The following is a 21,216-nucleotide window of genomic DNA, read 5'->3' on the forward strand; positions in this document are numbered from 1 at the left end:
GAATTTCTTAGTTTAAAAACCAAGCTACATTTTGCATGGTGTAGAGGAGGGGTCCCTAACCACCTTGAGCCTACAGGCACATTTGGAATTTCAGGAGTGTTTGCATGACCACAGATTGACTGCTGCTGTTACTAAATGTTGGAAGCATACACAGCTATCATCTTCTCTTGCCCAAATGAGACATGGGACAGACGAAGTTCACCAATGGAGGGGGAAAACCTAGTGAGGCCTGCCTGTTAGTTGGAGCAGTGTACTACTCTGCTCAGCACAAGTAGTGCAGAAGCAAGTCCATACCCAGTGTTGTATCATCTCTTACTCCTCACAATGACTTTGATGGCCTTTTCTTCTTCTGGACTACTCTATAATGTCTATGTGGATGGCAAAGGTTGCCAGTTGGGTACTTATAACTCCCATGTGTCAATTCCAGTGAACACAAAAAAATCGAACTTAGGTTCACCTCTCTGCCGCTAACAGCCATGCAGCTGTTAAAGCTCGAATTGCAACATAGGATATCACGTAAATAACCTATCTGTAAAGTGTGTGGCCCTTGACAACTGATGGAAAGCTTTTTTAAACATTTTTAAACTAAAAGTTTTGTTAATTTGGTTCTATCTTGAGAAGGCTATGCTCAGACAAATTTGAAACTCTAAATGAGAAACTGTAAAAATGAATTATTTTATAAGTGACATCATTCAGTTGGGTGGCACCCTATATAACTATGCCTATTAAGTGAAAATAGTTAATCTGGTGAATATGCGAAATCAATTCACAACATACCCAAACAAGTTCTCATTTTCTTGTGTTATTTAATTATCCCCTTCTCTCAAAGGCGTAAGAGGGCCTGAGCTCCCCTTCTATAATAGTAGTGATCCAATCCTACAGTAGGAAGTTCTTGTTACCACCAAGTGGAAAGCTATGGACTTCTTTAAACATGCAATGAAAATTACTTTTACTCTCCTAGAATAAGTGCAACTTAAACATGAAACTGTTATTAGGCTTACACTGCAAACACTTGGTACCAACTTCTTTTGATTATCCATGCAATGATTCAAATTCATCCTGTCACATACACGCTTTCGTCCAATTTTATTCCACCTCCATAAACTTGGGATTTTTGCAAAAATTCAAGCCTCCCTGGTTTGGCTTACAAAATCACGGACAGAAGATTCCTTTGATAAACAATGGCTGATCTTGTAATAAACTAATCATACCCACGCAGGAAACACTTGATACCAATTAAAAAGCATCTTCTAATAGGTATGATTCCTATAATTGATCATTTATTTGAGGTCACATCCATAGAGATTCACTGTATACAGAGATTCCATTACTTCTAAATCTCCACTGCCTTTGCCACTTTTGTTACGGAGAAAAAGATTTACAAACTCTTGCCAAAACAATAAAGCCTGAAATTTATTTTGATGGATTATTCAATCCTGGTGCAGAGATTTTTATTCTACTACATAGCAGAACTTCCAACTTGCAGGGGCATTGGTCTTCGTGATAGAAAAGTAACATTAACAGCGGATTCCCATGCCAATTGCCATAAATGTCCCAAAAGTTCCACCACTCTGCATCATGGTTTTGCCAACACCACCCATCAGTTCTCGCCCTCTCATGCCAAACCTAAAAGAGAAGAAACAATGACAGAGGTGGTTACTTCCCACAATAATCACCGGGAAATAATTTTGTATCTGATTACTGGGAAATGAAATCAACGTAAAAAAAATTCACTAATTTTGAGTGGGTACTTTGGAGTGACCTACACAGCAAATTAGCTCATAGTAAGCACTGGGTGGTCTGCCAGCCAGTGCAACTTAACAAACAGAAGCACTTCCCATAAACTAAACTCTAATTCAAAGAGAAGAGGTTAATGATAGGTCATTTGAAAACACACATCTTTTTAAGATTTAGTATTAATCCCAAACCCCACCCTTTACTTTGCTAGTACATATACACCAACACAGTTTAAGAGTACAAAGTTTTAGTACTAATTATTCTCCAGCTGAAGTAATTTCTACTATAGATTTTATCTAAAGCTTTATACTCATGAATGTGTCTTGCTCTTAGAAATGTACAGGATTGCAGTCATGGTCTGTTATCTGGCAACAATCCGCAGAATAGATGGGGAAGTAAGCATAAAAGATTGTTAAGTACAGGTGGTGGCCATTTGGGGCACATCCAATTAACATGCAATCGCTGACACATGGGTCCTTATGGACTTGGAAGAGTGCAGACCATGGCCGTAATGAGGGCGGGACACACTTATATCTGCATCTCTGACTCATGCTGGGCTGGAAACTGAATCCCTGCTCAAAATGGTTACCCCTTGTGATATGATCATATTGCATTATTTTGCTCTGTTCCTAAGCCAGGAAAGGTAACGAAGAAGATTCTTCTTAGGATTTATGTTGCATTCAACTACATTCCAACATACCTGAGACAAGAAAATGTGCCGAACAGTGCACCTGCTGCCATACCAACAGCAAAGCCCATCATGAAGCCCATTTTCACTCTGTCAAAGCAACTGGGTTGGGATTGGCCATATGGCCCCACTGTCACAGGCATCTAAAAATATAAAAAAATACTTAAATAATATCAATTGCTTCCATGCAGAAGATAATCCACATCACCAGTGTGGATGGACCACTCTAAATATGAAAGTGTGATCAATGTACATGACTGTTATGAATAACAAAGGTGAAAAAGAAGTCCCTGCACCAAGAAATTTTCAACAGTAGCACCATAAGAATTCATAATTTGATTTGCTTCATCCAAAATAAAACTTGCTACAAATGTCTCTTTTTATGGAAGTTGTAGTTATGGGGGAATGTGGTTCTATTTAGACCACAAAGATTTTCTCAAAATGCCCCAGGTAGGCAAATGAGTTAAACATGCAGTAATCACTACCTGTGTGAAGAGACGGTAATTAGTTTCCTGCACTAAACTTAGTACTGTATTATTCTGTCACATTTTCTTTGGGATTGCCAATCAACTGTGTGATAGAAATGTACAAATGATGAATGCGAGTCAGTTAAGGACTAGGCTGAAAAGCACTTTGAACTCAACATTATTAATTTTTTAAAAAAAGTTTTAATTTCATTTTGCAAAATTTAACTGTTACAAATCAACTTCATTGAATGAACAGCAACTTAGAAATGAACTATAAACTTTGAGATTTTAAGCTATTTCCATTTACTACCCCGTCTGGTCTCTTAAGAAATACTTAGACAAAGTTCTACTTTGCAACTGTTTAAATTATTAAATGTTTAAATTAAGGAGCAATACTTTCCCAGTATGTAACACTTGTAGTAGTTTAGCAAGCAGAAGTTCAAACACACAAGTTGCCAACAATTCCAAACCAAAAGGGCCTGACAACAGGGCAAATATACTGTTAACATTAGCTTGAAGGATGTATATCCCCACTGAATCTTCCAGGGAGTTCAGCTGCTTTAGCCATTATTTGTATTGTGGTGCAATCTAGACCTTGAACTCGCAGACGCTTACGTAATGCTTTTTATATTTAAAAAACAACACACCAAAAAGCCAGCAGCATAGCCATTCTAATTTAAAGATTAAAATCCCTATATTCTTGCTTATCTCTTGTGCGAGTATCAGCAATTTCCTCCAATATGGAGAAACGGACCAGTTTCTGGAAACACTGCCGCTTTTAAAGGGATACAGAGACGAAAAGAGGAATAATTCACAAAAGACTGACAGATCTTTGTTGGGGATGTGCGGGGGAGGGGGCGCAATAAGATGGGCTCCAGAATAACACCCGCGACTTTATAATTTTTAGGTTACGTGGCAACGAACACCGAGGTCTTTAAATATCGTGCGTTTAAGGGCGCGCGTTATCTTTCTGTCCCACTTGCTTATTGAGTTTCTCAGTTTCGCTGAAACCACGAAGACCAACGACGCGGGGAAAGGCTCGGGAGACGAGAACGACGCAAACGGCGGCATCGTATGGCAACCGAAAGAGACCCCACCCCACCCCCACCCGGATGCCCAACGTCAGAAAGCCCCCCCTGGACCACCTCGCTCTCTGGGCCCGCCTGCAAACAGCCTTTTCCCTGCTTCTGCCCTCGTCCCCCCTCACCTCGACCACTCCGCGCTTCGTTCCACCCGAGTTTCCCTCAGCGCGGCCTGCGCTTCCGTCGCACTCCGATTACGTCGCAGGAAACGGTTCTCCCGGGGGGGGGGAGGCGAAGAGGCGAGCGTCGTCGTTGTGGGTGCCTGTCGGCTGGGCGAAGGACGGGAGGCGGAGTGACGATGATGGCGGTGCGGCCGGCGACATGGCGGGCTCTGAGAGGACTGCTAGCCGGCCAAAGGAGGCGGCTTTCAGTGGTTCCGCAGCAGCAAGGTAACGGCGCTCTGTCCTTTGCAATCCCGCCAGAAGGGCGAGCGAGCCTGGCGGGACGCCCGGCGGATCGCGAGTTTCAGCAGAAGCAGCTGGTAGGCGGCTCCCTTCCGCGGCTGCGATGGCATCTGCCTCCTGGGCAATGTTATGTTTTCCGCTGCTGCGGGCTTGGGAAGCTCGCGCAGGGGGAAAAAAACCAAACACGAGTGAGAGTCGCCTGGTCCCTTCTTCCCTAAGGCAGCTTGCTCAGTATTTCATTTTTTTCCTGTTGAGGGCTTACTCTCTGAAGTGGGTTTGCTGTCATCGGGAAACAACCTTGGCTGAATGTGAAAGTAGTAGAGGATCGGGGCCATAGAGCCGCAAGATCCGACGGGGTAGAGCCGCCGCAGCGACGCTACTACTAGCCCCGGGCACGATGCGAAGAGCTCAAGCGCAGAAAGAGAACGTGTAAATAAATAGCTACGCCTCCCGGTGTTGTGGTGGTCCGTCCAACTTTCTCTCCCGTCAGCTGCAGAAAACGGCATTGCGATTGAGTCCTCCTGTCGCAGCCCAAGGGATCGTTGAGATGACGGGGGTGGGATTACAGCCCTTTGAAAGTTACAGGCCCAACCTTGGGTTTGCAAAAGTGGCGTAGTTAGTAAATGTTGGAAGGGCAGGAACTCATCGCGACAGCTCACATGGTTACATTCCTAAGACCAGTTAAAGGGTGGGGAGTAGGCTTCTTTGTTGATCAGCAATACATTGCATAATGCCCATTTTTAGAATGGGAGGGACTTGGATTCACATCTTCAATCAGCCATGAAGTTCACTGGGTGACCTTGGGCCAGTTAAAGTCTGAGCCTAGCCTACCTAATAAAAGTATTATGTGCCAAGCCAGATCCAACTTCCAAGCTTGCAGTGCTGGAAATACTGCCCAGTCAGATGCCATTGCTCCAGGTATGAATAACTACTGAAGCTCCCATGTTCCTGCTCCGCTGCATCACTGGTTGGAAACCTTTTCTCAGCAATCCTAATAGGAACCAAACATTCTGAATCTGAAAATGTTTTATATGTTACATATAGCTAAGCTATGGAGATAATCTTGCTCTTTGAACACTTCACTATTGTGTGAGCTCAGTTCAATTGATTTCTGCTGGTGGTTCAGGTTCAAACTTTTAAAATGCCACTTTCTGGTTGAAATGCTTTGTTATAGCTGCCTGAACAATATAGTCCTGTGTATCAGCTTCTGAAGCTGAACTTAAAGTGGAAGTATTTTTGAAAAATATGTTTTAACCACCTGTCTGAATTGCTCGTGCATTAATTAATCTTCATATTATACTACATACTGGAATAAGTCCTCCACCCCATAGTAGAAATGATATCTTCTGCAAATTTGCATTTGTCACTCATATAGTTGTCTTTCCCTAGGCATAGGCAGTGCTGATGAAACTTCGCTTCGACCATTGTACATGGATGTCCAAGCAACTACTCCTATGGTTTGTGAACTAAGTACTGTACTCTTTTGAGGAGCATTTGTTTAAACAAACACATTGTTTACAGAGTAGTCCTGCACTATTTACTCAGAGGTAAATCCTACTATGTTCAGTGGGGGCTTACTGCTAGGTAAGTGCATAGGATCACAGCCCAAGTTTCCTGTCTACCCTGAGATGTTTGATAGGTGAGAGAATAATACAATGTGATATCTGACTAAGATGTACTCAGGCTAGAACTGTAGAAATGATAATTCCGAGAGTCTGACTGAGTCAGATACTTCTCATTGGATCTAGTAGTAAGAGAACATGGCTGAACATTTACAGCCTGTTCTTAATCACATTTTAATCCTATTTACTCTGAAATAAAGACTGCTGCCATACTGGCCGTACTGTCTTGTGTACACAAACAGAAAGAAGATTGTAGCCTTAATAACAGGTCTGGGTGTGTTCCAAGCATTTGGGTGTGTAGGGGAAAACTCTTCGATACAGATATTTTTTTTAATGATGAAATGAAATAGAATAACTATTAATATTTTGTTCTAGGACCCTAGGGTTTTGGATACCATGCTTCCCTATCTTGTGCATTTTTATGGTAACCCACACTCAAGAACTCATGCTTATGGTTGGGAGAGTGAATCTGCTATGGAAAAAGCTAGACAGGTGAGATTTCTGCATTTTTCTTATAATTTGTTTATGAACTGCTTATCAGTCAAATCTCATGGCAGTATATGTATGGGAATTTCATCCAGAAGACAAATTGTATCGAGGAGTTAGTGATCTGACATGGTTACCCTTCCTGCCTCTGTTCCTTCCCCCTCCCTCACTGTTGTTAATTTTTTTTGCTGGTGTGAGAACAGTCTTTAATGTCCTGAGAAGGAGAAGGTGATGCCCCCCCCCCCCCAGCTGCCTTAATCAGTTGTGGAGGATAATGCCGGGTACCTTCTTTGCTATTGGACATTGTTTTGAGAAAGTGAGACATTGGAAGGGAGGGAGGGGGCAGCTAATGGATTATCTGCAGGTAGCCAGTCTAGGAAGGCACAAGGCTATCTATAAAATCAGGTGGTTTGGGCAGAGTTTCTCTGAAGCTCATGCATGGACTGATTGGCTGCAGGGCCGTGCAAACTGAGACTACCTGGGGGAGTCACTTTGCCACTTCTTGTGGGCTTCCAAGTGGCAGATTGAAGTGCTTGCTTTGTATACATTGCTTGCTGTTGTAGAATAAAATCTTTAATCTTCTCACTCACCTGTGTATTTTGTATTGCTTCTGAATCTTATTTTAAAAGAATCACCTTGCCTTTGGCAAGACAGTATACAAAATAAAGAAAAGCAAGATACAAACATGAAACAGTTAAGAGTACATTAAACCCAATGTAAAACCAGCATGAACAATAGCCAGTAGTGCTATCCTGAAAAAGCCTGGCATTCAGTGCCAGTTGCAGCTTCCAGACAAACCTCAAGGGCAGCTTCACGTACAGCACATTCTAGTAATTCAACCTTGAGGGGATAAATATATGGACCACTGTGACCAAGCTATCCTTGTGCAGCCAAAACTGATAGAAAGCTGAAAGAAGGTGCTCTGAGCCCAAGACTGCTTGGGCCTATAGTGACAAAGTTGGAGTCAGCAGTACACCTAAGCTACATACCTGATTGTTCAGGAAGAATGCAGTCCAACCCAGAATAGGCAACTGAGCTGCCTTCTGGACTTGGGTACTAGTTACCCACAGAGCTTCCATCTTGTCAGGATTCATTTTCAGTTTATTGGCTATCATCCATCCCACAACTTCATCCAAGCATGTTTAATATTTGCATAGCCTCATCTGATTTAGATTTCAGAGAGAAATAGATAGAGCAGGGTGTCATCAGCATACTGGTAACACCTTACTCCAAATCTCCTAACAACGACACCTAACAGCTTCATACAGATGTTAAACAGCCTTGGGGTCAGGACGGTTTCCTGTGGCACCCCATAGCACACTTTGCGGGGGGCCAACAAAACTCCCATGCGGTGCTACTCTTTGAAATCAGCCCTGGAGATAGGAGCAAAACCACTTCAACACAGTGCCTCCAACACTCATCCCAGGAGGTTACTATTGTTAATAGCATCAAAAGCCTCTGGGAGATCAAGTAATAGCAACAGGGTCACACTCCCCTGTCCCTTTTTTGATAAAGACAACCCATCAGCAACCATAGAAATCATAGAAATCATAGAAATCATAGAATCATAGAGTTGGAAGAGACCACAAGGGTCATCGAGTCCAACCCCCTGCCAAGCAGGAAACACCATCAGAGCACTCCTGACATATGGTTGTCAAGCCTCTGCTTAAAGACCTCCAAAGAAGGAGACTCCACCACACTCCTTGGCAGCAAATTCCACTGTCGAACAGCTCTTACTGTCAGGAAGTTCTTCCTAATGTTTAGGTGGAATCTTCTTTCTTGTAGTTTGTATCCATTGCTCCGTGTCCGCTTCTCTGGAGCAGCAGAAAACAACCTTTCTCCCTCCTCTATGTGACATCCTTTTATATATTTGAACATGGCTATCATATCACCCCTTAACCTCCTCTTCTCCAGGCTAAACATGCCCAGCTCCCTTAGCCGATCCTCATAAGGCATTGTTTCCAGGCCTTTGACCATTTTGGTTGCCCTCCTCTGGACACGTTCCAGTTTGTCAGTGTCCTTCTTGAACTGTGGTGCCCAGAACTGGACACAGTACTCCAGGTGAGGTCTGACCAGAGCAGAATACAGTGGCACTATAACTTCCCTTGATCTAGATGCTATACTCCTATTGATGCAGCCCAGAATTGCATTGGCTTTTTTAGCTGCCGCGTCACACTGTTGGCTCATGTTAAGTTTGTGGTCAACCAAGACTCCTAGATCCTTTTCACATGTACTGCTCTCAAGCCAGGTGTCACCCATCTTGTATTTGTGCCTCTCATTTTTTTTGCCCAAGTGCAATACTTTACATTTCTCCCTGTTAAAATTCATCTTGTTTGTTTTGGCCCAGTTCTCTAATCTGTCAAGGTCGTTTTGAAGTGTGATCCTGTCTTCTGGGGTGTTAGCCACCCCTCCGAGGCAATTCAGCCATGAAATCAGACCTGAATCAAGATTGCAGTGGGTTAGTGGGTTAAGGTAATCTGTCCTCCAAGAATGCCTGTATATGTGCTGCTGCTACCTTCCCTCTAAAAGAGGGTACTAGTGACCAGGCAGTAGGGGGCAAATGCTACTGGACCAAGTTTTGTTTTGTTTTCAATATAAAGAAGTGGCTGCACCACCACCTGTGGGCATAAAAATGCAGTTTAATTCTAAATCTGCCTTTGCTGACTTATGAAGCAGTTGGGTTTTGAAAGATGCTACAAAAATTGTCTGGTGAATGTGGTTTTCTGCCTCAAAGTAGTAACATTATATTATTGTGTTCTGTCTTTTTTAAAACAGCAAGTTGCATCGTTAATAGGAGCAGATCCTAGAGAAATTATTTTTACCAGTGGGGCAACAGAATCAAACAACATAGCAATTAAGGTAAATGAGTATATTGTAATGCCAAGTGATGGTGATGTAAAAACAATTCACAGTAGTCCGGATGTTCAAATATTACTGTCCTGTCTTGTGTTATAATTAAGGCAGAAGCTTAATACAATTGCAACAACTAACAGTGCAATCCTGTGTATATTTTTTGGCTTTACCTGAGAATAAATAAAAGTATTGGCAAGTCTTAAAAGTGCTAAACCTATTACCTTGTGTGCAGTTTTTCTTAAAGTCTGTGGAAGTCACAATTCTCTACATAAAGTTATTTGGATAATGTTATTGTTTTTGCATTTGCAGGATGAGCATACTGAGATGTTAAATATCTAGAGATACTTTGTTGTTTCTGATATAAATGTATTGTAATTGTAACTTGGTTGAGATCGTATAGCGATATACTGTAAGTTCCTAAAACAACTTGGTGTAAACTTAACCAGGTTCACAGCACACTCCTATGCACGTCTACTCAAAAGTAAGTCCTACTGAATTCCGTGGGACTTCTTTGGGTAAGTGTGCATAAGAGCCTCAGGCTGTGGTCTTGAACTCACTTATTATTGAACACAGTGGGACTTCCTTCTGTGCAGACATGCATGTAAGATTGTACTGGTAGTTGAATTAAACTTCTGCCTTCCTTAAAGTAGATTGCACTAATGTTTCTTGATGTTAAGAGGCCTATTGTATAACCAAACCTAATTCTGCCTGCTTTGTACTTAAAACAGTTTTGCAAAGAGAGAGTTGCATTATCAAAACTAACCGACAGGTCTCTTTTCAAGATTCTTCTCTGCAGTGCAGTTTGTAAGGTTTCTGTGGCTACAGTTTTGCTTTGTAGCTATTTCCCATAATTGCACTGAGGAAAAATGTTGTAAAAATATGTAAAAAATGAAAATATGTAAAAATGAAACCATGACACTTACTTAAAAAACTGAGCTAAAGTTGAAAATTGCCAAGATTACTTGAATAGTTTTTCATATGCAATCCTTTGCATATTTACTCACAAGTAAATCTCATTGTGTTCAGTGGGGCTTACTCCCATGTAAGTGTGTACCATTTTGGGCTGCAATCCTATGCACACTTATGGGAGTAAACCCCCCTGCACTTGGTGGGACCTAGTTCTGAGTAAATGTGCCTAGGATTTGTTGTCTATTGCCTGAAGCTTCAAGGTAACTGGGCGTTTTACATTTTTTTACTTGATACTTATAGAAACTACAGATTTCCAGCAGTTTTGATCTAAATTTTTTTTCCGTTTTATCTGTGTAAAGGGTGTTGGAAGATTCTATAAATCCAGAAAGAAGCATATAATTACAACACAAACAGAACACAAGTGTGTGCTGGATTCATGCCGTGCCCTAGAAGCTGAGGGATTTCAAGTCACATACTTGCCTGTACAGAAAAATGGGATTATAGATTTAAAGGTAAATCACTTGTTTCCAAATTTGTATTCGTGTGATTGCAGCTTCTCCCTTTTTCAGTCCTTTGCAATGGAATGTTAACAAAAATGCAGTCTTCCACTTAGAATATGGATGCTACAGAGAGCTATCTAAGTAAAAACTGGTGAAATGTTTGTTGGGTTGCAGTGACAAAAGGGTGAGGTTTACTGCTTACCTAGTATATTGTACAAAATTGGATCAGTTTAGCAGGTGCATTCAAAGAAAGGACACTTTATGTACTAGTAGAATAAATTGATTTATATCTCTAACCATTTAGAGTGCACCTCTTAGCACAGGGAGTATGCCCTATTGAATATAATGGTGCTTATATGTTAAAAGTGCAGTGTAATTGTAAAATAAGTTTCATTTGCAGTGCTAATGCAGTTCGAATTAATTCTCTTCTATGATTTCCACCAGGATCTAAAAAATGCAATACAACCAGACACAGGATTGGTTTCAGTAATGACTGTGAATAATGAAATAGGAGTGGTACAGCCAGTTAAGGACATTGGTAAGTTGACAGTTTGGGTGGAATTGATTTTATGAAAGATTGTAAGGTGCTTTATGGAAGAAGTTCCTCAAAAAACTGGTTATGAAATTTGAAATAAATACTAAATCAAACAAACAAACAAACGTCATATCTTGAGCTAAAATGCCAAATACTTATAGAGCTCGACAATGAAGCACACACTGTTGAAGCATAGAATAGCTACATAATTGTGGTGACTTAGAAATAAATCACTGGCTCACAATCAATATCTGACAGCTTTTCTATGTCTGTCAATAATTTGTGAAGGTCAAAATAGATGTTACATGTGAGATCTGTGACCAGATTTCCAAACCTTTTTAAAAAAGAACTTCAAGGTTGTTGTTTATGTGTCTGCTCTTGGAGCAGGACCGTGGAGGATTCCCCCCCCCCTTTTATTTTGAGCCATTTCACTCCCATCTAAATGCCCACCTCCCAGCAGTTGAAAGCTAACAGTACAGTGAAACACAGACATCATTTGTATTATATCTGTTCCCAGATTTATTTTGTGATGACCTCTGGGTTTTAGCAATACATTTGAATTGATTGATAAAATCAGTATGTTTAAAATCTTTCAACATTTTCATAAAATATAAATAATATTTCATTCTGAATCATGTTGTTTTTGCATTGTAGGTCAGATCTGCAGCTCCCATAAAATTTTCTTTCATACAGATGCTGCACAGGCAGTTGGGAAAATTCCTCTAAATGTCAATGATATGAAAATTGATTTAATGAGCATCAGTGGCCATAAAATCTATGGTCCCAAAGGTATTGATATTTCTTATATTAGATACTACTTCATTTTTACTAATAAAGGTGGCCAGGTTTATTTGATTTGGTAGTCAAATAAACATTTGGAGAAATCGCTAACCCTTGTCAAGGCACCATGAAAAACAGAGACCTTAGTACAGGGCTGGAGACCCTGTGGCCTTCCAGATGTTGCTGGCCTACAGCTCTAATCAGCCCTAGCAATTATAGCCAATGATCAAGGATGATGGGACTTGTAGTCCAGAAATATATGGAGGGCCACAGGCTCCCTATCCCTGCAATAGTATTTAAGGAGGAAACAAGAATAGCAGAGGAAAGCCTGCAACAGTCGTGCAGGGATAGGCGCTTCATTCAAAATAGCTTTCTTCAAAATAAGTACTTCCAGTGTGGTGTAGTGGTTAAGAGCGGTAGACTTGTAATCTGGTGAACCGGGTTCACTTCCCTGCTCTTCCACATGCAGCTGCTGGGTGACCATGGGCTAGCCACACTTCTTTCAAGTCTCTCAGCCCCACTCACCTCACAGAGTGTTTGTTGTGGGGGAGGAAGGGAAAGGACAATGTTAGCCACTTTGAGACTCCTTCAGGTAGTGATAAAGCGGAATATCAAATCCAAACTCCTCCTCTTCTTCCATATGAGCACTTTGAACACAACTTGGTTCCTAAACACTAGTCTGCTATCCAAGATGTGGAGACAGCTATATGTGGAACAAGCTACATCTACAAATGGATTAAGCTATGCCTGACCACATACCTTACACTATACAGATCTATATGCAGCAGCCTCCATGCAAACTACTGCAAAGGGCACAGTCTATATTAGACTGTGTGTATGGATGTGGCAGTATGCATGACTTTCTGCCAGAATATTAGATTAGGATGCCAGACAGTTATTTTTCATTTTCTGGAGTTAAATAATGACAAAGGAAGATCCTGCTGAAGATCACCTCAAGGATTTTGATAAATTTTAGGTGAAGATACTTATTTTATAGAAATTAGCAAATGAGGATTCTTCCAATTAGAAATGTAAATTGAATATCTGAAGATGAGATCCAACAAAATGTGAATGGTTCTGTTCATGTAACAGGGCTTCTTCTTCCTCTCTTCCCCCCACTGCAGGTCCCTACAGTGATCCCCCAAAAATCTTCTCCAGAGGGTTGGATACCCTCTGGAGTAGATTTTTGGGGGTGCACAGGGGGCTGCAAGCTCAAATGAGAAACTGGAAGTTCTGTTGTGCAACCAGATTCCCATTGCACAAGTGGCGGAACATCACTGGATGTTGCCCTGAATGTTTCAAATGCATCTCTTGCGACGAAGAATCTTGATTAAAAGTTCCTGAAGGATTTTTTCTAAATGTTTCTAAATATGCTAGGAGACATACAGTATGGAAAGTCTACCTGTGTACTGAACAGAAGTAACTTCTTGTTTCTAAGGGGTTGGTGCAATTTATGTTCGGCGGCGACCAAGAGTAAGACTGGAACCTATACAAAGTGGGGGAGGCCAGGAGAGAGGATTACGTTCTGGGACCGTGCCAACTCCTTTAGCAGTTGGTCTTGGAGCAGCTTGCGAATTGGCACAACAAGAGATGGAGGTATAAAGAGCAGTTCTAGTTGTGTAACTTTTCTTGATCCATTTATTTTACCATGTTCTTTGAAGCCTTGTTGATGGTTGAAAGTCGGCAACACATTCCTTTAACAATAATGATTAGGGTTTAATATGATGCCCTTCTCTGTACTGTAGAGAACTAATCGTGCTCCATAATTCAGCCTTTATTTTCCTATAATGTGTAAAAGCAGTTATATAAGCAAAGCAAACTTGGCCTTCTTGGCAGAACAATTTTCTGAGATGGTTTTGAGTATTTCTGAGATATTTTAGTAGTGCTATGTTCATTCATTAAGTAGTTCTCTGTGCCATATTTCTTACAAACTCTAACCTTACAGTTAGAACCTTTCTGGTCTCTGTCTTGCTGTTGGTAAGAGAAGGCAAGCAGTTTCTAGAACAACTAGTGTTTATTGATTATAATAATTGTACAGAGATGTGCCTCTATTTCAAGGGCATCTCTCTTTCTTCTCGAACATAGAATTTTCAAACAATTATGGAGGCAATTTCTTATAGAATTTCCCTACTACATATTTCTGAATTTTACAGCAGCAATTGTGGGATAGTAGAGCAAACTCGGGGTGGAATCCAATGTTGTGCAAGCAGACTTCTGTTCACATAATGAATCTATCCTTTCTTTCTTTCCTCCATCCCCCCATGTACCCTGAAAATGTGGGACATATTTGGGGGTATTAGAGCATGGAAGGGAGAGGAGAGGTAGGTGAAGTCCCATTGTGCAGGTGGAAGTCTATTCCACTTGCACATAGCCAGCATCAGCTTGATAACCGTAACTCTCATATTTAACTTGGGGGTGAATTTTGCTATGGTTATTATTTGTGTGAGAAATTGCTCTGACAAATATTGTGTTATTTTGCCTTGTCTTTTTGGTTAACAGGCCAGATTTGACTGATAGAACATTTTTAGTACATCAATCAAGGCTCATCTGCATGTTTGTAGAATAGCTAATAAGTTCTCTTGTTTCTTTTTCAGTATGACCATAAGCGAATTAGTTTATTAGCTGGCAGATTAGTTACAAACATAATGTCTGAAATTCCTGATGTAGTAATGAACGGCGATCCAGTTCATCGTTATCCAGGTATTATTAGCAGAATGTTGAGTTCCTCTTTACTTCAGAAATTGCCTTTGACCATTTAGGGTTTCTTTTTAAAATGAATACAGCATTGGAAATTTTAAAACAGATTTAAGTGTTAATCTGGTACAGCAGTATTGTTTTAGAATTGAAAGCAATCTTGTGCTCATCGGGTACTAGCCCAGAAACTCAACAAATAGCTTGAATATTGCAAAATTCACATCCTCTGTTATACAATGTTCTATATATTCATGACTAGATGAAAATTGAGATAATATTATAACAGCATCAGTGCTAAAGCTTTGATTGACTCTAAATAGTTTCACTGTTGCTCTGTTAAGCATATGAAGTCAACATGAAATTAAGTAGAGATTGTAGTCACTGAAACACGATGTTTAAACTAATTCAGACATGTCTTCTGCTTCTGTACTGACCTTAAATCACTGCATAAATCAATCCCAGTGAATAGCAGATTATGCACAAGCTTTTTTTATTGTTTTACATCTTAGTTCTGACTTGTATGTTTTAGGTAGAGCACTAGGATAAATCACTGTGTTAAAGACTGAATGAAGAATTCTGTAATGGTCCAAAGAGCTGCTCAATATTTTCTTCCACTTCATTGTCTTCTGCACAGTTAGCCAGTTTTAGGTTGTTTAGAAATAAAAATTATGGGTGTGCTGGTGAGACAGTTGTTCTGCATGCATTTCTGGAATTAGCATTTAGCTCTCTAGTGATCAGAGCTGTGGTGACATTCACATTCAAAGGAAATGAAAAAGAAACATTCCATAAAGGGAAAATAGATTCAGATTATTTAAGAGCAGGGTCTTGAGTTCAACCCCCATGTTGGGCTAAAAATTCCTGCATTGCAGGGGGTTGGACTAGATGACCCTTGTAGTCCCTTCGTATACTATCATTCTATGATTCTGCAAAAACCCTGTTGTCTAAAGTGCAATCTTAAAAGAAGCTGACACTGCTTTGTTAACTTTGCAGGCTGCATTAACTTATCCTTTGCATATGTGGAAGGAGAAAGCCTGCTGATGGCACTTAAAGATGTGGCTCTGTCTTCTGGAAGGTAATATTGTTGGTGTAATTTGGAAAGAATGGGTGAAACTGCACTAAGCACTTGGACCGTGTCTTGAGCCAACATGGTGTAGTGGTTAAGAGCAGTGGACTCGTAATCTGGTGAACCGGGTTTGATTCCCCGCTCCTCCACATGCAGTTGCTGGATGACCTTGGGCTAGTCACACTTCTCTGAAGTCTCTCAGCCTCACTCACCTCATAGAGTGTTTGTTGTGAGGGAGGAAGGGAAAGGAGATTGTTAGCCACTTTGAGACTCCTTAAAGGGAGTGAAAGGCAGGATATCAAGTCCAAACACTACTACTTCTTCTTCTTCTTCTTCTTCTTCTTCTTCTTCTTCTTCTTCTTCAGGCCATTCCTCATTTCTGGATTCTGTTTAGAGAAAGACTCAGCTACACGGGGTGGTTAGAAATAGTTGAAGGCTAAATACTTAAAACATGACTCATTCATCCTCCCCTTTTCTAAGGAATGTGTGTACATGCAGAGGCAGGTATAATTCAGCAACATTGGCATCAATGTGAGATATTTGCCAAGTGTGAGGTTTTATCATCTTGGTGAATGTTACATGCTATATGGTTCAGTTCCGTATAGTATGGTGAGCTAGCATGGTAAGGGCAAGTGATCACTACAAGGTTTGTTTCTGGGACTAGAGAACTCTATTATACTAGATTAGTTCATGATGTACTAGCATCTCTTAAAGTTAATGTAGCTAGTGTATTTATGCTTGTCTTGTGCCATGAGACAATAGACACTACATACTTTGAACTGAACTGAAATGGATAGGGGAACTGTGAAAAAGACTGACTACTAAAAAGCAGGAAAACTCTGATGTTGTGCTAGAAGACTCTGCTGGAGCTGTGCATACTCTGCTGATGACACTGGTCATAGTGTGTTGTAGTATTATCAACAGATGGTGGACCCAGGTATAACAGGTTATGGGCCAACTGACTTCTATAAGTCTTACATATGTGAGAGAGAAGAGAGAGCCTGGAATATGGTCTAAGGACACATTATGCGGTCTATTGTTAAAGCTATGCAAGTCTTAGTCTGGTCAGTGTGCAGATGAGAGATTGCCTGGAACTCCCATGCCAGATATTTAAAGGAGTGCAGAATAAAAGTGGCCTTTTCCACTTCAAGTCACTAGAATTGATGATCTAGAACAAATCTATGAGCCATCTAATCCAGAATCTTTATTTATTCTGACCAGGGCTGATTTACTTCCATTTATAAGGAGTGTCCTATTAGCATTTCTGACTCCTTTCAAATATTTCTGATCCCTTTTAAAATTCAATTGGCAAATGTCAAATTACATAATTTAACCAAGCTTTATTAGTTATAACTGGATCTACTAGATGGTTAATTCCTGCTGCTAATATCTTTTTGCCCTTTCCTTCCAGTATTTTAGTCCCCCTAAGTTATAAGAAGAACTTTGGGCATTCTTATTTTCCTGATCACATAACACACTTTTTAATATATTACCCACCCTGTCTGATCTTTCCCCCTACATCAATCTGTTGCTGTACTCTGCCTTATTTTCTGCTTCTGCAGTTGAAACGCCTTACCTTCTATTAATTATGCAATTACACACCCTTCTCTTGCATAATTAGTCTTCTTGGTTTGTTTCTGTAGTCAGTAAATCTTTAGGGGGCAGCGATAGAGTTATAATAAGAGCATATTACTCTAGAGCTGTCTGCTATTTTGATTTCTATACCAGTTCTGTGTAAGGACAAAATGCCAACTTATTGTTTTTTCTCATTAGTGCTTGCACATCTGCGTCTCTGGAACCATCATATGTGTTGCGTGCAATTGGAACTGATGAAGACTTGGCTCACTCATCCATAAGGCAAGGCTTATAGTTCTAAATTAAGCATAGGCAAACTCGGTCCTCCAGATGTTTTGGGACTACAACTCCCATCATCACTGACCACTGGCCCTGTTAGCTAGGGATGATGGGAGTTGTAGTCTGAAAACATCTGGAGGGCCAACTTTGCCTATGCCGGTTCTAGACAGTCACATTCAATTATACTACATCCATCAAGAGAAGAATCCCTTTTTATCTTTTTATGTGTGCTATGTTGCATCTGATAAGCTCTTTGCTTTAATTTCAGGTTTGGCATTGGCCGTTTCACTACTGAAGAAGAGGTAGATTATACCGTGAAAAAATGCATACAGCATGTGAAGAGATTAAGGGAGATGAGGTAAAAAAATATAAATCTGAATATTAGACATTAACCATCACAGGATTTCTTTAAAAGTCTGTCTGTGGTAAGGAAATACTGCCAGAAGTCACGGAATCTCAGTGGTTAGAGCAGATCAAGATAGGGGAAGAAATATACTATTTGTTATCTCTGTAGCTGTGGTCCAGCCAGATATTTACAGCAAACTGGCACAATCCTTATAAAGCCCAAATATGCATGCAATCCCATTATTTAAGTCACAGAATCAGGTGGGTCCTAATATATATATTTCTCAGGTGTCAAAGGCCAGGGTAAATACACATTTAGAGGGGTGGAAATTCATATATAAATCTCTTTATTTCCATTGCTAGTGTCTCAATATACTGTAATACCCATCGTGGGTTCAGGCATTCAACCTTGGTGAAATTTTGCCATAACAAAACATCTTAATTGGGTATTTCGGAAGATAGGAGGCATTCTTAGACATAATTACTTTATGTAGTTAGAAAGTGTTCTTTGTGGAACTTCATTTAAAATAATATTTTGTTCTTATTAATTATTTCCTGAAAGTTCTATTGATGTCAAATTATTTGTATTTCTGACTGTCATTGAATTTTCCTTCTCATTTCACAGCCCACTGTGGGAAATGGTACAGGATGGAGTTGATTTGAAGAGCATTAAATGGACACAACATTAAGCAAGGAAATCACTTGTTATCTTGGACTGCTTGGATATAGATTAAAGTAATATTTTCTCTACATTCCTGAGTAAAACCATGTTGTGCTTGTTTTAAAAATACAAAATATTTGGGTAATCAGTTACGCTTTCTAAATCTAGAGCCTGCAGACTAAATCTAAGGCAATGTTTGTTCAGGTAAATAACTGTGCTTACAAATCATCAAATACGAATGGACATTCGTCTCCTGGAACCAAAGAAGTTGCAGTACTTTTATTTTGGAGGTGACATTGGTGCAGCTTGATATGCCAAATCCTCAACTGTCTTATTGTAAAAATAATAAAAAAGTAGTTTGTTTCTACTGTAGGTTCTCCCTAGAATAATTTGCATCTGTTTCAGCAACATCTGTCGTATTGCAAAACTTGTGTTCAAACAGACAGTATGGTCAGAAGTAATCGTCTTACAGAAGGCAGTCTTCCATCTAAAAAGTCCATGTTTTATATTTGAGCAATGGCATTTGCTACATAGCAATGAATTCAACTGTGCCTAAGGTTTACTAGCTCCCAAATGCAGATCACATTCACTTTTTCACAAATTCACCTTTTCCTTACCCTTTACCCTTGATTTGTTATCACAATTTTTTTCTCCTGCTTTCCAGAATAATTTTTTCTGAGCTATTTATTGATTTATTTTTGAGTGACGAGGGAAGATTTCAATGTAATGTTTTTCCTGTAGAGCAACATATTTTAGTTTTTGCTGATAAGAAGCTATGGTCTTGAGAATGAGATTGTGTCTGTCTAGAAATATCCCAGTTATAGAAATATCCCAGGTTGATCATCACTTAAAAAAATAAAACAATGTCATTGCCTTTCACTTCAGGGTGCCTGACAGTGCTAGATTAAGTTAAACTGGTGAGGCTAGTATTTTTGGTACCTCATTTGTACCGGATTTTTTTTTTACTGGTATTACTTTTTCTAGTAGTAGAAAGAAAACATCTATTTAAGGGAAGTTTTTGGTTTTTTTACTGCTTTCTGAAATAAATGCAGGAAGGAAATTTAACTGTCTATAATAAATGAACACTTGTCTTATGCAGCTTTGTGTGCACACCATTTTGAAGGAAATGGCTGCAGACCCTAGGCAATGGACTGTTAGCACTCAATCAATGAAGTATCACTTGCCTTAACTACGAGTCCTATACACACAACGCATATACTCCCATTGAAATTGTATCAGCTTCCTTGAGATAATGTTTATTGCAAACCTGTTCTGTTCTGCTTCATGTAGGAGAGTTCTTAATTTGCAAAATCGTTACAGAAGTTTTGAAAAGCATGGTTTAAAACGGAAGAAGCATTGATACTGCAATGATGACAGTTTTATTACCATATCACAAAATTAAATTTAATTTTGTGGGCAAGCCATTAATTCCCTGCCGCCGCCCCCCTCCAGGTAATTTTTTAAAAAAAATAGCTTTGGAACACTTCTTACACTGTACACTGTTTCTTACACTGTACACATAGACTTTTTCAGACATTTATTTTTGTTGTTTTAGAGGAATTCTGTGCAATATAAGTACAGTGAAAGAGAAAGGGCATATTACAGGCAGACAGAGAAAAGATAATGTGTTAAAAACAAAATACTGAGTTAAAATTGGCACAAAAATGCTTTTCTATGTTTAAGTTAGTAATGTGGCACTCATCTATTAATAAAGAGATAAAAGCAGCTTTTACTTGTTTGAGTTGTGAATTCTTGTTCATTGGGATGGAAAATATATACACTGATTTACTGAGCAAGTAGTTCTCATAAGCATATATGAGCATATATGAGGAATTTTTGTCTGAATGTGCATCACTTTGCACTTGCGTATATTGCAATATATTTGCTATTGTGCAGAGTTTGGGGAGATCCTTTTTGAAGATCCTCTCAATTTGTTCTTGCCACTTTGAATAATGTGGTAATGTATTATCAGCAAACATGGCCTCCTCACTGCTCACCCCTAATTCCAGGACATTCATGAACAGGCATCAATCTAGTTCCATGATTTCAGAAATTAACCATCAATAAATAAAAATATTGCTGACTTTGAGATTTGAGGGTGCTCTTCAACAGTTTTAGATAATTGGACAGAAGAGAAAGGTGGATCATTGAGGTCCAACATACTTACAACATTATACAATGCACTCATATACTGTAGCCTGGAAGTTGTAAAAATATGAATGAAATCTAGCAGATCTGTTGTGTAGTCCTATTAAGATTGCCGGAAGAAATATTGACAACCTCAGATATGCAGATGACACAACTTTGATGGCAGAAAGTGAGGAGGAATTAAAGAACCTTATAATGAGGGTGAAAGAGGAGAGGGAAAAATATGGTCTGAATCTCAACATCAAAAAAACTAAAATCATGGCCATTGGTCCCATCACCTCCTGGCAAACAGAAGGGGAAGAAATGGAAGCAGTGACAGATTTTACCTTCTTGAGCTCCATGATCAATGCAGATGGTGACAGCAGCCACGAAATTAAAAGACCCCTGC

The 21,216-nt window shown here is 39.8% G+C and overlaps 2 protein-coding genes across 4 annotated transcripts; one reads left to right on the forward strand and one right to left on the reverse strand.

The window, feature by feature from the left end:
* Positions 1 to 1,258: 1,258 nt before the first annotated feature.
* On the reverse strand, positions 1,259 to 4,231 carry ROMO1 (reactive oxygen species modulator 1). Of its 2 annotated transcripts, none has more exons than XM_083444106.1 (3): positions 4,100 to 4,231; positions 2,438 to 2,568; positions 1,259 to 1,626 (listed from the first exon to the last, which is right to left on the reverse strand). In XM_083444106.1, exons 2-3 carry the CDS (start codon positions 2,566 to 2,568, stop codon positions 1,518 to 1,520), a joined length of 240 nt encoding a protein of 79 aa, XP_083300232.1. In that variant the 5' UTR covers positions 4,100 to 4,231; the 3' UTR covers positions 1,259 to 1,517. The 2 variants fall into 2 exon arrangements, with proteins under 2 accessions (XP_083300232.1, XP_083300233.1); XM_083444107.1 differs by having other exon boundaries at positions 4,038 to 4,100.
* NFS1 (NFS1 cysteine desulfurase) lies at positions 4,228 to 20,405 on the forward strand. Of its 2 annotated transcripts, none has more exons than XM_083444059.1 (13): positions 4,228 to 4,363; positions 5,768 to 5,835; positions 6,376 to 6,492; positions 9,262 to 9,345; positions 10,608 to 10,760; positions 11,193 to 11,286; positions 11,938 to 12,072; positions 13,502 to 13,659; positions 14,658 to 14,763; positions 15,748 to 15,829; positions 17,594 to 17,677; positions 17,943 to 18,032; positions 18,645 to 20,405. In XM_083444059.1, the coding sequence occupies exons 1-13, from the start codon at positions 4,273 to 4,275 to the stop codon at positions 18,706 to 18,708; spliced, it is 1,326 nt and encodes a 441-aa protein (XP_083300185.1). In that variant the 5' UTR covers positions 4,228 to 4,272; the 3' UTR covers positions 18,709 to 20,405. The 2 variants fall into 2 exon arrangements, with proteins under 2 accessions (XP_083300185.1, XP_083300186.1); XM_083444060.1 differs by having other exon boundaries at positions 4,244 to 4,363; positions 6,376 to 8,012; positions 8,889 to 9,345.
* Positions 20,406 to 21,216: the final 811 nt, after the last annotated feature.

Source organism: Podarcis tiliguerta (assembly GCF_965153285.1).
Source record: "Podarcis tiliguerta genome assembly, chromosome: 6".
In the NCBI taxonomy this organism is placed as follows: domain Eukaryota; kingdom Metazoa; phylum Chordata; class Lepidosauria; order Squamata; family Lacertidae; genus Podarcis; species Podarcis tiliguerta.

Coding starts and splice junctions, on each gene's coding strand:
- ROMO1 (XM_083444106.1), bottom strand. CDS start 2,568: ATGCCTGTGACAGTGGGGCCATATGGCCAATCCCAACCCAGTTGCTTT. Junction 1,627..2,437: donor GGCACATTTTCTTGTCTCAG/GTATGTTGGAAT, acceptor CTTCTCTTTTAG/GTTTGGCATGAGAGGGCGAG.
- NFS1 (XM_083444059.1), top strand. CDS start 4,273: ATGATGGCGGTGCGGCCGGCGACATGGCGGGCTCTGAGAGGACTGCTA. Junction 5,836..6,375: donor TCCAAGCAACTACTCCTATG/GTTTGTGAACTA, acceptor ATTTTGTTCTAG/GACCCTAGGGTTTTGGATAC. Junction 10,761..11,192: donor ATGGGATTATAGATTTAAAG/GTAAATCACTTG, acceptor GATTTCCACCAG/GATCTAAAAAATGCAATACA.